At 41.8% G+C, this 14,551-nt stretch overlaps 1 protein-coding gene across 1 annotated transcript; it reads left to right on the top strand.

Annotated features, from left to right (window-relative positions):
* Positions 1 to 718: 718 nt before the first annotated feature.
* On the top strand, positions 719 to 13,197 carry grhl2b (grainyhead-like transcription factor 2b). Its single transcript, XM_037474629.2, has 16 exons — positions 719 to 797; positions 2,266 to 2,455; positions 2,841 to 2,908; positions 3,761 to 4,139; positions 4,460 to 4,530; positions 4,687 to 4,843; positions 5,140 to 5,251; positions 8,262 to 8,356; positions 9,869 to 10,027; positions 10,805 to 10,862; positions 11,046 to 11,185; positions 11,590 to 11,627; positions 11,767 to 11,858; positions 12,556 to 12,641; positions 12,727 to 12,791; positions 12,876 to 13,197. Exons 1-16 carry the CDS (start codon positions 775 to 777, stop codon positions 12,988 to 12,990), a joined length of 1,848 nt encoding a protein of 615 aa, XP_037330526.2. The 5' UTR covers positions 719 to 774; the 3' UTR covers positions 12,991 to 13,197.
* Positions 13,198 to 14,551: the final 1,354 nt, after the last annotated feature.

Here is a 14,551-nt window from a genome sequence, read left to right on the forward strand (position 1 = left end):
TATAGGATCACCAAATACAATTGGTTCATTAAGAGACAATAGCATTGTGTCAGTTAATGACAGTGCTCCTCCCGGCCTTCTGTCTGCTGTGAGATTACCTGCAAACAGACATGTCATTATAAAAGGTCAAATCAGGGACTGTGGGATGAAACCTGTTGATCTGCGAATGACTAGGAAAATACTTTCTGCCATTCAAACAAACAACTCAACCTAATTATTTTCTGGAATAAAATTAATATTTGTTGACATAATCCTTAATCCTTAGTAATTGTCTCAGTTTCTCTAATCACGTCTTTATGACTGCTTGCAGGTGAGGCCCGCCTCTCTGACCCCCCGGCCAATCGCAGCCCAGTTCAATCTGCAACAGCCAATCAGCGTCCGGCTCGCCCCTTTACCTTCGATTCTTTTTTCATGTGAAAGAATTTCAGCTAAAATTGACGCGTTGACATTAAACCAAAACAGGGCAAATATTATAATGGATGTCAAGATGTGTGTAGATTTGTAAGAGTAAGAGTAAGTCTTAATTTATAGGGGACAATCGGAGCCCGTGGCTGCTTGGGGACAAAAGCGGCTTTACCTGCCAGGTGGAGCGGAGGAGAGACAGTGAGGGGGGAGAGAAAGACAGAAAGGGGAGGAGGGGGGGGGGAGAGAAAAGAAGCGGGGCGAGAAAAAGTCGACTTACCTGTAGCCCAACTTCTGGGACTCACTCATTCTATTACCTGCTCCGACTTGAAAGTCCAGTTTCACAAGGAAGGATCGTAGAGGAAGCGAAATATGTCACAGGAGGCAGGAGACAAGTAAGTGATCGAGCCGGCGAGCAACTCGGATGGCTTCAACTTGAAGGGAACAGTTTTCTTCTTACCTGCTAATTAAAGAAAACAACACTTTTAAATGCAGATGGAGGTCGTGTCTCCGGATGAAAGTGTCGCTTACTGTTTGTCTTACTCTTGGACCTCCTCCGTCAAGCATATTACTATTTTCTTCGGAAGAAACAAATACACTCGGTGCTGCGGACTTTCATCCAGCAAAATTCGCCATTTTTTACTGACCTAAAAATCCGCAAAGTGGAAAGGGTGACATTTTTAAACACTCGGATTTATCATTTTGAAAATAAAGAGTTTTAGCGCTTTAACGTTTGCATTGCATTAAATTAGTCTCGAATGCAGTGCTCGATGATGGGTCTGTTTGGGCCTACTGTCTCCTTTTGTATCATCACAAACTTTATTTAGATGTAGAAAGTCAAACATTTGTGCTTAAGCTATTTCTACAACACCAGAAAAGCAGTTTTCTGTCCTAAACTTTTAACAATATGGCAACAGCCTCATTTTTAATATCTTCTATCCTCTAAGATCAAAAATAGCAGCATACATGTATGTGTTTTCGTTTTCATAGTTATAAATGGTAATAACTGTATTAATAATCATTACATTATTGTTCTTATGTATTATGGTGACAACCAGTATTATGATCCACAGTGGTAATATTTAGTCAGATGAAGCTTTTGTCTTTGGCCTTTGTTATACCTGCATACGCTCCCTACTTGCAGAAGTCGGTTGCCATAGAGAAGTTGTCTGTAGAATTTGTAGGCCAATGTAAAAAATGAAAACCACCTGCCTTGTGTCCACCAGGTAAACATCTGTGTGACGTCACAAATTAGAGGCAGGACAAATGGGTTTGTTTTATTTGGTAGGCAGATGTAAGACAGGAGTTCATTCCAATTAGATAGATCATATCAGTAATAATTATACAAGTTAGTTATTTCATCTTGGAAATTAGCTTTGAAGGCGTATGGTATACTCCCTGCTTAATATTTCCTGAAACTATTCCTGATTCAAGCAAATTGAATGAATAGACAGAAACAGAGCAATTATCAGGATTACTAATGACTACTCCAAAGCTCTGCTGGAACATGTGACATGCTGATACGATTCATAGTAAACAAATGCAAGTTGACACATTCAGAGACCTCAAAAGTTCATTGATGTTTTGACAACAGGGTGTGCTTAACTGGTCTGTGATCTTGACTTAAGTGGGTCTTCACAGTGGAGGGACAAACCCACGTAAACACACAAGACAAGCTTAAAAAAGGGCTTTAGTTCACTTTTCCTTATCAGTCAACTTGTACATTTTTCTAAATGACTTATTACATATAGAAAATGTCCACCATAATGACAAATTACCTTTAAAAAAAAGTAAAGCACAGGTTTGCATTATCATCTGAAGTTAAAAGCTACTTGAATTAAAATGCTCGTGCACGTCTCCCAGTAAGCGTCTGGTGGTGGTGGTCCCCAACGAGAGCTCCTACCCTGCAGTGCGACGGGCCTACACCAGCGAGGACGAGGCATGGAGGTCGTACCTGGAGAACCCGCTGACCGCCGCCACCAAGGCCATGATGAGCATCAACGGGGACGAGGACAGCGCCAACGCGCTAGGCCTGCTCTACGACTACTACAAGGTCAGGATGGGGGATGCTATGCTTTTCTATGATAATAAACTGGATAGAGTATTAAAAAACATTTCTACACCATTTTTTACTTTAAGGAAGATCAGATTGACGTTATGAGAAAGTGGATGCTACATCTGGATGTATTACATTGCACGGGACCTTTTTTGCTTTTTGAGGAATGCAAGTTTTTGCAACCATAATATGCTTATTATTTAATAAGCATATTCATTTAGAGTTGTGGTACTGTCAAGAGGCACCGACTGTTGAAAAGACAAGTTAATATGATCCAAGCATGATATTGGTCACTGGTACTCCTTTCGAATGAATTGATGGTAACTACAAGACATTTCATGACAACACATTGTGATCACACATCCTTCTTCTTCCCTTCCAGGTGCCCAAAGAAAAGAGGTTACTGCCGGTTCCCAAAGTCCTTGAAATTACAGAGGAACAGCAGAAGAGGTCAGTGACTTTGGGTCTTCTGCTTATTGGCTCGGCGTACAGACAGAAATACAACCATTCTACCAACATGAAGTATTCGGCAGATGTTCCAAATAATGTGTTGAATGAAATCCTGGAGCTCAGTGATTGCAGTATTTGACATGTTGCAGGCGTATTTGATAAGGTTACATAAAAATCAGTTAATTAAATCAGCTTTTAGTTGGATTAAGAATTTCCGTAACATAATAGTGATAGGAAGCATACTTTGGTTCGAATGTGTGCACATCTTACAGACAAGTGAGTCTTGTTTCATCTGAAACACTTATACTAAATGTAAGAGGCTCCGGCTACAAGCATCTGATCTCTGCAGAAGAAAAATGATTAATGACAAAATGTCTCCAGTTTTTAAAACATTGAATCCACAAAAAGATAATAAAGTCATAATCAGGGAAACTGAGATGGCAAAAATCCAGGCCTGTTTTATAGAAGACGTGAGGGTGTTTTCTTTTCCTCTTGCAGTCATACACATTTTAATGTGAACATTTAAGTAAGAGCTGTACATTTTTCAAATCAAAGATTTTGATACAAATCAATCGTAAGCTGATTAAAGCTGTCCTCAGGAGGATTCTTATAAATTAACATACGCTATGGTTACATTAGGTGTCACTCATCACAACTCATTGTGAGTATCCTAGAAGGTTATAAGAAACATGTTGGCATTTATTCATCTCAAGAAGTCATTCCACACCTCGGTTGTTCACATGGTTGTGCCCAGCAGTTTTCATGAAAAATACTGTATAGCCGTTTCTAAAAGGTGAAACGTGCCGAAATACGCACGTCCTACATTCCAGTTTCACCCTTGTGGTCGTTCAGGTCCGTGTTGCCGAGCAACCCCGACAGCCAGAGCGAGGTGGAGACGGTGGACAACCGCGTTCAGGTCCTCAAGTCTGTTCCCGTCAACCTGTCGCTGAACACGGAGCCCGAGGAGCACAAGCGGCAGCACTTCAGCAGCCTGACCGAGGCGGCGTCCGGGGACGGGGGGCCGCAAGCGGGGGCGGCGGTGAAGGCCGAGGCGTACGCGCCCGTCTTCACGACGGGAGCGGGTGTCCACTACAGGGGGGAGGGAGAGGAGTCGTCGAGGGTGATCTACGAGCAGAGTCCGTACGAGGTGACCACCGTCAGCCACAGCTCGTACGGGAAAGGAGACCAGCTGAGTCCGCCCGACAGCCCGTACGAAGAGGAGAGAGACGGGGTGAGAGGAGGCCAACGGCTGTCACATTACAGCTGGTCGTTGCTGATAGTTATGTTAGTTGCGTTTTCTTTCATTCCTGCAGATGACAGTCAAAGTGTAGAAAATCTCCAAAGTAGTCAAGTCGATTTTGGATGCGGATGTACAGACCCCCAGAAACAAGATAATTTATTAAACTATTTCACTGGGTTCTAGAAGAATACTCTGTCCCTTTTCTATTAATATTAATAACAAGAAGCTACAAGTGTTTGCTGACTGCCTGAAGTGCAGAAATTTATTAATGACAATGACACAAATAATTCCCTCTTTCCGTATGTCTCAAGCATTCTCAACAGAAGTTTCATGCACCTTCCTCTCTGGCTTCAGAGGACTTCTTATTTCATCAGGAGGGAGTGTAAGTCATGCACATTTAAACCACACAGTCTACTCAGGACCTGGTCATATGAAATCACATGTTATTCTCTTTATGTGTGTGTGTGTGTGTGTGTGTGTGTGTGTGTGTGTGTGTGTGTGTGTGTGTGTGTGTGTGTGTGTGTGTGTGCGTGCGCAGTGACAGCTTCCAGTATACGCTGGACGCAACCCGCTCGCTTCGTCAGAAGCAGGGCGAGGGACCGATGACCTACCTGAACAAAGGCCAGTTCTACGGCGTGACGCTCAACGAGCTGAGTGCCAACAAACGCCTCCGTCACCCCATCAGCAAAGTTCGGGTGAGACCTTTTTCCTCCTGTAGAATCAATTTGGGTCTACCTGTGATCAAAGTGATCGGAACAACGGGTCAAGTCAATATCTCTGATGTGGGAGGCGGCTCAGCTACACGGAGCGTTTGAGCATCTTTCATAGTCTCCAACGTCAGCACCACACGGCAGACACACAAAACACACGTGTTGGTGAATGCTAAAGAGTTGTTGGTACTTTCACAGCAACAAACACAACTCCAAGCTGAGTGTCAAGACAGGAGAACAGATGTCCAGGTTGAATGGAATAAAAGGTTTCTCCCTCTCAGAGCGTGGTCATGGTGGTGTTCAGCGAAGACAAGAACCGGGACGAGCAGCTGAAGTACTGGAAGTACTGGCACTCCCGGCAGCACACGGCCAAACAGAGAGTCCTGGACATCGGTGAGGCTCACTTCTTACTCCTTCTTCCCCGACTTCCTCTATGTGCTTCAATGTGGACCACGGCAAATTCCTCCATGAATCAAAACACCCATCGCAGAGGACAATGTCGGATTTATGGTATTGCGACAGCTGGAATGCACTTAGCTAATAAACAAGGCGTGACAGAAGTGAGAGCAAACAAGCCCCCACCCAACTGTCTGCCTGAGGCTGTTCAGCTGCCCGCCATCATCCTCCATCAGACAAGAGACTGGGCTGCCCTGCAAACACACACACACACACACCCTTGAATCTCTTAATGTCTGGCTGTTGTTGGGACACACCACATTAATCCTCTAATCTCTTCGACATTGCCCCCCAGAGATTGAGCAAAACACAACTCCAAAAGTTGCAAACTCTAGCAGCGCCCCCCAACGCTGCCGAGCTGAGTCTTCATATTGGATTTTGCCATTTTCAACCTTTTTTTGTCTGCAGGCATTTTTTCAGTTGATGGATTTGAATGCAAACCGAGCCTTTTTTATGCCCTTGTTGAATGAGTGTTTGTGTGAGAAGCTTGTAAGCGGCTTGTGTTTGACAAGCGTGGGCCTGCTAACCAGCCAGAGATTGAGAGGTATGTGTGGGGTGGATGGAGGAGACACACACACACACATACCTCTATACACACACACACACACACACACACACAAAAACACACACCTATGCACAGCTTGTTGGGACAGGGAGAGGAATGCTAGCCGCTGTGTTACCCTGGCTGGTTGTGGTCTGTTGAATGTTATTCTGGCCCAATTTAGATCTTCATCTTAATTCCTATATTTACCTGAACCAAGACAAATCCTAATCAGCCTACAATTCACACGCATCTTTTTATTTACCAGTGACTGTTGTTCCCGATATGGGCGCCGCGGGATAGATTTAAGCTGCTGTGAGAGGATCCCCGTTGTAGGGCTCAAGACTACGACTTTTTCTTTTGGATTACTGAATACTTAAACTGCAGGGCGTTTTTCCTGAGGAGGGGAAATCCGTCACTTGATAGAAAACCTTTTGCATGAATTGGATTTTCTTTGAAATAAACATTAGTTTTCTTTTTGAGACTTCGATAAGAAAACAACGTTTTCATATCTCTACAAAAGTTATGAGGCTTCAGTCAGCAGCTGGTTAGCTTAGCATAGCATAACGGCTGGAACAGCAATCTGCCTCACTTCAAGAGCTTAATTACTAACACGTTCACAAGAAATAGTCCCTCACAACCACATATTTTTACACTTTGTTTATTGTACAAAAAGACTAGACGGACAAGATACAACGTGTTATTTAGTCATCTTTAGAGGTGCTGCTGACCAGATGTTGTTATCGTTGGAGTGGAGACAGCTGCACTCCAGGTTTATCAATCTCGCCATCGAACTCTTAGCAAGAAAGAAACCAACACTTTCTAAAATGTTAAACTAATCCTTTGAGCAAAAGACGTTGATAAGTTGACTTTCAGTTGTTTTACTGCTGAACAGCATCTGTCTCATGATTTTATGAGGACATTTTTTTAAAGATGTAGATACTGCTTAAGAGTTGTATCTTTTTCAGCATGATTCCCTTTGGCATTACGTTTTTCATTTGCATGATGAGACTGTAGTTCTTTGTGTCTATGAAATAGAAATAGAAACAAATGTCTATTGGCCTGAGCCACATGGCCAACACTGACACGTGTTCCTTTACACAGATACCGATCGGCTTATTTAAATGTACATCTGCTTCCAACCAGTACAAAGATAGTTCCCTAAAATGACAGCACTGAAAACATTTTTTTTTAAATACATTGGTTAATCTCTGACATTCACATTGCTTCTTTCAGTCCAAAGCAGAAAGATGATACGTTTAAGATCATTTAAGACTAAAGAAACCAGCAAATATTCCAATTTTATTTGAATTTGCTTTCAAACAAGATCCCACAAATTTTAAATCGACTATAAAAATGGCCAATTACTCTTCTTTTTCCGAATTACAAATCAATCAGTTAACTAGTCACCTCAGCTCGAATCGATATCATTTACAACTTTTCAGAGCATGATTACACGTCAAAGTGGGGGGACCTCTAACAGCTCAGTAGGTTGAATGAGAGGCTGGAAGCAGCCTGTAACCTGAAGCTGCCCAGAGAGCTGATTTGAATAGCGGTGGGGGTGGGGGAGGGGGCTCACCGTGCCCCCGGGCCGCGTCACAGGACGGATCATTTGAATGTGGCTATTTAACGGTGCATGTTGGCAGGAAGGCCTGTTGCTGCCTGCCCTGCTTCTTTGGGCACCTGCTAAATGATCAGTGGGCCGCTGGAGCAGCGGGTGTTCTGGTGACGGAGGAGGTCGGAGGTCAATGAAGCGTCACTGACGGGTGGGGGGGGGGGGGGTGCTCTGAGATGTGACCAGCAGGAATGTTGCAGGAAGAGCTGCTTCTCCAAAGAAATTCTGCCCAAAGTGCCTTATACCCAATACGATGTGCTCGTCCTTCTTTCCATACGACCACTTTTCCAGGTCCAATCCTATTAAAGACTGAATTATTTACCTGATTAATGTCTCATAGTGTCGACATTAACACAAGCCCGTTTCACCGCATTGCACCCATTTAAAGTACCTCTGGTGTGCGGTCACACAGGTCAGCGGTCAGCCCATGTGCTCACCTGACTGGCTTTTAATGCGACTCTCACAGCCAAATAGCCTCCTGTGTTTCCTCCCGCTGCCTTTGAAGTGGTCGAGAGTTTGTTTGCTCAAGCAGATAAGGTTTTATCTTATAAAATTGAAGCGTGCCATGTCATTGCTTATCTTAAAAACAATAGCTACCTACTTTTGTCATTTATCTACCAATTTATCCTGTGTGTAGAGGGGAGATATGGTGTTTGGTTAGTTTATTTTAAACAGCAGATATCAACTTAGCAAGTTAAATTATGTTTGATCATCAGTATAATCAAGCGAGAGTTGTTTTGGAAAAGTTTTTGTGACAAAACAATGTACCATCCATCTGTTTGACCTCACAGCTGATTACAAGGAGAGCTTCAACACAATCGGCAACATTGAAGAAATCGCCTACAACGCCATCTCCTTCACCTGGGACGTGAACGAAGAGGCCAAGGTATGAAAATGACAGTTCTTTTCTGTGGGATGTAAAGGTCTCTGTAATTGAACGAGGAACCGGTCTTCCATATTTACACTGGCTGAACGTGTGTTGTAGATGGAAAAGGAAAAAGTAGCAGGACAGGTTTTTTTTGTGCCGTCTCAGGTGTTTTCAAACAAATGAACCCGCTGGAGAAATTTCTGTGATGCAACAAACTCACCTGTCGGCATCACACACACACACATAGATGTCCTTTGGAACGAAATTTTGTTTTAATACGTGTTTTAAAGCATGAAGAGGTTATTTGTGTATTTTCTGCTGTCCGCCATGAAGCTGATGGGTGTTTTGTACTTTTGCTCTTGTTTGTCTTCTTTATCTGTGAAGCTCACTCCTTTGGAGCCACTCCTTAAATAGAGCCTCGTCACTGTTTAACTCCAGAGGCCCCCAAGGGCCAATACACACCAGTCCCGGTCCCACCCTCTGTTGTTTGTTTTGCCCTCTTTTCTGTGTGAATGCGATCGACTGTGTGTGTGTGTGTGTGTGTGTGTGTGTGTGTGTGTGTGTGTGTGTGTGTGTGTGTGTGTGGCGCTTTCATTGTAATAGCACACTGCGGACAAAGACGTTGCTATGGTGGAAATCCAAGCACACTTCTTTGAGCCAATATTGACTCTCTCTACTTTTATCCCGCTCTGTCTCTTAATGATCTCTGTGACTCATTGAGTCTGAATACATACATACATACAAATATACAAATATACACATATATATATATATATATATATATATATATTTGTTGTAGTGCAGAAGCGGTTGTCATGCCCAGGTAGTTTAATGTGAAAATCCCTCCTGTTGTAGGTCTTAAAAGGACAGAATGAGAAGAGCCAGAGGCGAAATCAAACATCGAGAAATAATACTTAGCATCTTAGTTATTTATTGACAAAGTCAATCATAAGGCCTTCATCTGGGTTTGTAAGAAAGTGAACCGCAGGGCACATCATGTTATGGTGTAAATACATAGGACGCAGAAATACAATACTCACTGATCCAGTGTGCTTGGAAAGCGTGAAGTTACATGTAGGTTGGATTTCTATTTCAAATTGAGATATATCTGATATCTGAAACCTTTGGTGCAAAACAAAAGCAGCAGACGTGAAAATACGTTTTGAAACTCCCAGGAGCCTCAGTGTCTCTGCAGAAACAATCTGGCCTTTACTTTAAACTTTTAGATGCTTTATTTATTTGAAATACAGACTTTAAAGTGAGCAGCATGTTTTTCTGAGTGAGAGTCATCTTATGAAAATTACTGAATTAATGAAAAGTACTTAAATATAAAAATTAAAGTATACTTTTTCATTTTGTTTTCCTACATCTCAAGGACCAGTTTTTATTTCCTGTCAATATTGAAAGATGTTCTGGATGTTTTTGTAGTTTAATTCAAAAAGAACAAGAAAAAAAACTGTAATTCATTGTATTCTTAAATTGAATTATGTAAAACCTTCTTCTTTCTGGGTCCTTTGTTAACCCTGGCAGATCTTCATCACAGTCAACTGTCTGAGTACAGACTTCTCCTCTCAGAAGGGCGTGAAGGGTCTTCCTCTGATGATCCAGATCGACACGTACAGCTACAACAACCGCAGCAACAAGCCGCTGCACAGAGCATACTCACAGATCAAGGTCTTCTGTGACAAGGTGAGAAATCACTTCCTCTGAGGCATATATTGAATGATACATATCCTGTTATAAGGATGCTGGATGCCTGGATTCTACATCATTGTTTCCTTAAGTACATGTTTATGAAATGGTAGCATGTATCTCAAGGTGGTGAGTTGAAAGTGCTTGTCTTATTAAACCATCATTTACAGAAATTACAGTTAAATTACAGATGCATTTAGCAATGCATTTTCTGTAGAGCTGCTCCCATGTAAAGATGTATTTTTATTATTATAATTATTATTATTAGCAATTGTGTGCTGATAAAAGTGAACCTCAGAGTTTATGTAAGTAAAACTTCAAGATCTGACATTCACATAAGAATCTTTATGAATCACAAATATGAATTGGTATCTATTATCCAATAGACAAACAGTAATCTTTCTAGTAACGCATGTAGCTCTAAAATGCAGCTTTCTCCTAATATTAAAAGGCAAACGTATGCAACATTATTCTTGTGTAAAGGAGCTACGTAACATCTGTCGTACAATGCATCACAGAGAAAGAAATACTTACATTTTTTAATCTTCTGTAGTGGCCGATGTTCTCTGGTGTGTTTATCTGAACCATCGTTTAGGTGTGAGCACGTTTAGTTGTGACATCAGCCCTCCCTCTAGTGGTCTCACCTGCACAGTGAGCCTCCAGGGACACGCGCATGCACACCCATGTCATGCAGAAACAATGTGTTTAAAGGAGGCTCATGTCATTTGCTCAGACCGACCTGTTCCATATGTGTTTGGATGTCGTTTTTCTCAGGGGGCTGAAAGGAAAATCAGGGACGAGGAGAGAAAACAGTTTCGCAAGAAGTCAAAAGGTTTGAGTTGAAAATAATTTATTTTCTTTGGCATCTGAATCAGAGAAAATGATCTAGGGTGCTATATGAGGAGTGTAGAAGTTTAAAATTCCTTTTTGATGACATGAAATTACTGTGAATACATTGCCAAAACCTTCTTTCATAATAATAATAATAATAACAATTTGCTTCGCCCGTGTTCAGGGAAAGATGGAAGCGTAGGCGTAATAACCGTTCCCAAGAAGGCCGACACCACTTATTTCAAGACCATGACTGACTTGGAGGCTCAGCCTGTACTCTTCATCCCCGACGTGCACTTTGGAAACCTGCAGCGGGCTGGACAGGTAGACAAATATTCTTCTTTATGCACCAATGAAACAACTGATCAAAAGGGAAATTGGAGCCACAGTTTGGTTTCCGGATGACCCGATTTCTGCATTCTACCTCCAGATCCAAACTATTTATTACCAACACTTCTGCTCAACTAGGGAATATTTAACTTTTTAACCATTTGTCTGGCTTTTTCAGATCCACTGATTTTATATTAAAGTCTATCCTACACGATTAAAGCCAATGCACGTGACACATATGATGGGTTGAACCAGCAGTAGAATGCTGCTTATGCATTGATGCATCAGCATTAATAAAGCAACATGCAATACGTGAATACAGTCACAATATCCATGTGTGTGCAGAATATTTCCTAAATATTCCACATTATTAATCTAAAATGCATAATACTTTGCAGGTGTTTACCTTCAACACGGAGGAGATTGAGAGAGAGGGGTGAGTGTACATTTTTAAGGACATTTACACTTACAAATTAAATCCAACCCATGCAGAGGAAGTGTGTTTCACCACGAATGCAAACACAATGCACATGTTTATGGCACCTGACACTTTCTTTTGTGTGTGCTTTCACCAGGAGTGTGTTGGTGAAGAGGATGTTCAGAAGGTCGGATGAAGATGTGTGTCCGTCACCTCACAAACAGATCAAAGAGGAGACGCACAAGAGAGGTACAAGATGGTTGCCTTTTCTTTTAAACAAGGATTCACATGAACCTACATGTGAATCTACAATCATTTGAAACATTGCAAACCAGAAAACCCCTGGAAACAGCTGTTTCTATTAGTATACTTTAGTTCTTTTTGGTGATCATTTAAATGTTAAGTCAGCACTTTTGTGGTGTGTCAACTTGTGATTGTATTTGGGTTTTTTTCTGGTCATCCATAGGAGCATATCCATTTAAATTAGTGAAATCCAAAGTTTAGGACCTACCAACAGGACACTGTTTTGGACACAGGGGTTTTTTCCGTTTCTTCTGTAGGGCTACAGTAACTGCAAAGAAGGTACATAGATACTCGTATGCAACTGGGGACAACTACCAACAACTACTAGCTGCTTTAATCCTCTCCTGAATGTGCAATGTCTGAAGCACATCTTTTTGGGTCATAAATTCAGGCATTATTTCCCTCAGTGGATTGGACTTGGTGGCAGACAGTGGTGTCATTATTGTATAGCCTTGATATTGTGCAACAGTTATTCCATAATGATCATTCATTTTTCATTATTGCCACTTTAAATAGACGTAAAAAAAACAGAGGCTACTAATCCCAATGTTGCATTATATAGTTTAAAACCAAGATGTACATATTACATAAACTAGCCCTGTTGCTGACACCTACAGGTTTATTCTTCCTCCTCTATCTGCAGTGCTGTTGTACGTTAGAAAGGAGACGGACGAGGTGTTCGACGCTCTGATGCTGAAGTCTCCCACGCTCCGAGGCCTAATGGATGCGGTGAGTGGCGCAGAAAGAACTCAGAGGCGCAATTAATTTGCTGCAGAGCACCTAATTACAAACTGTTTCATTACGTCATTGGCAGATATCAGAGAAGTACGGCGTGGCCATAGAGAGGATAGCCAACGTGTACAAGAAAAGTAAAAAGGGGTGAGTGGGGAGACGGATTCCAACCATTTGCTTTTGTGGGGCCTCGGAGCAAATTTAATTTAATTTCCGAGTCCTTTGTTTTAGGATCCTGGTGAACATGGACGATAACATCATCGAGCATTACTCCAACGAAGACACCTTCGTCCTCAGCATCGACAGCTACGCAGACGCCTACAAGATCACTCTGATGGAGATCTGACCGACTCTTAAGGACTGCAAGTCGAGACGAAAGAGACACTGTGACTTCTGGTTGGTGGAAATGTACGTGGCTGCTATTGATCCGCCTATAAACTGATTGGCGATATTGGAGACAGTCCATCGGTGGCGTGCGTCAGACGCTGCGTCAGAGGTCAATGTGGACACCCCCTCGCCCCTCCCTGACACTGTTCAGGCCCTTAAGGACTTTATGAAGCAAGTCGTAGATTCTGTGCTGGAGGACAACGGCTTGAACTTTAAAAAAAAAAATAATGTAGAAATTGTTATGAACTGGTTATATTTACTTCCCTGTAGTTGTAGTCATCCCCTATTCCTACGATGTGAAATGATGGAGTACAGATCAGTGCCCACTATTGCAGAATTTTTTATAGTAAGAAAAAATGTCTTTCTGTACAGTCTTGTTTTTTGCAGCATGAAATAATTGGTCCTAGTTAACATAGCTTCCTTGCATACCAGCCTTTGTTTTTTTAGTTTTGCTTTTATTTATTAATGACCATTTGTTTTGTATTTCTTAAGCAATTTATCCCAAGATTTCAAGTACTTTACATTTCAGTGACTTTTATAGTCACCCTCCATGTAAGTTTTTTAATGGTTTGTCTATATTTTTCAGCTGTGTTCCTATGACCAACATGTCAACAAATAGCCAATGAGTTTCTTCCTAGGACCTAACATAAGAGGGTAATGGATTAAAAACACTTCTGTTCAGGTGACAAATGGCACTTGGTCTCATGTGCTTGGCTGTATTGGAAAATTAATAAAAAGGTGTCAACATAGATCTGTAATTTTTGGTTAAAACAAGACATGAGGTAGCCTCTATAAGGTCGTGTCATCGGCCACTGTACCTGTAGTTTATCTCTCTTTACTTCATGGCAACTGTTTTTACAGCCCCAATCCAACCAAAATGTATCCTCTGGAAACCACGACATTTACAGACAAGCCATCCACCCCGTCCAGTCATCTCAGTCCCTCACCAAGTGGTGCAAAAGCCAACGCAGCATTACCATCTCGAGTCAAGCAAGTCTTTGTCATGGCTACTTATGTCTTTATTACGCTGTACGTCATGTATTAAAAACACATGAGGGAGACGGTAAGCCATTTTCCCACAATTTATTTGAATACCAAAATGGACATTCTACACAGAACACAATGCCATACAAAATGATAGTGACAACACTTTTTGTTCGACAGGTAACAACTGTACAGAATAAATGGATACGATACTGATACTTTTTTTTGTTTAATTCATCTATATTTGGCACTTGACCACAAGATTAAAGTGAAATGTGGGACTGACGCACCAGATCGCTGACTTGAATGCGCAGAGAATTTATCACAATGTTTTTTCATCATTCATCCGCCTGTGAAGATACTGCACCGCATGGTTGGTTTCGATACAGACGACATGCGAAGATGACGCAGAATGGAAGTAGTGAAGCACTATCAGTGAATTGGCTTTCTGCAGTTACTCGCTACCAAAGTCAGTGTCATGCAAATATCTGGACTCTCCAGTGTCCTAGCAGTGTTCAAATTGTCTCTAATTATAA

Source organism: Pungitius pungitius, chromosome 17 (assembly GCF_949316345.1).
Source record: "Pungitius pungitius chromosome 17, fPunPun2.1, whole genome shotgun sequence".
In the NCBI taxonomy this organism is placed as follows: Eukaryota; Metazoa; Chordata; class Actinopteri; order Perciformes; family Gasterosteidae; genus Pungitius; species Pungitius pungitius.

What these genes read in the sequence shown, in the direction of transcription:
- grhl2b (XM_037474629.2), top strand. Translation starts at nt 775, where the DNA reads ATGTCACAGGAGGCAGGAGACAA. An exon ending in TCACAGGAGGCAGGAGACAA is followed by an intron (nt 798 to 2,265) that starts GTAAGTGATCGA and finishes CACGTCTCCCAG; the next exon opens with TAAGCGTCTGGTGGTGGTGG. An exon ending in ACGTGAACGAAGAGGCCAAG is followed by an intron (nt 8,357 to 9,868) that starts GTATGAAAATGA and finishes TAACCCTGGCAG; the next exon opens with ATCTTCATCACAGTCAACTG.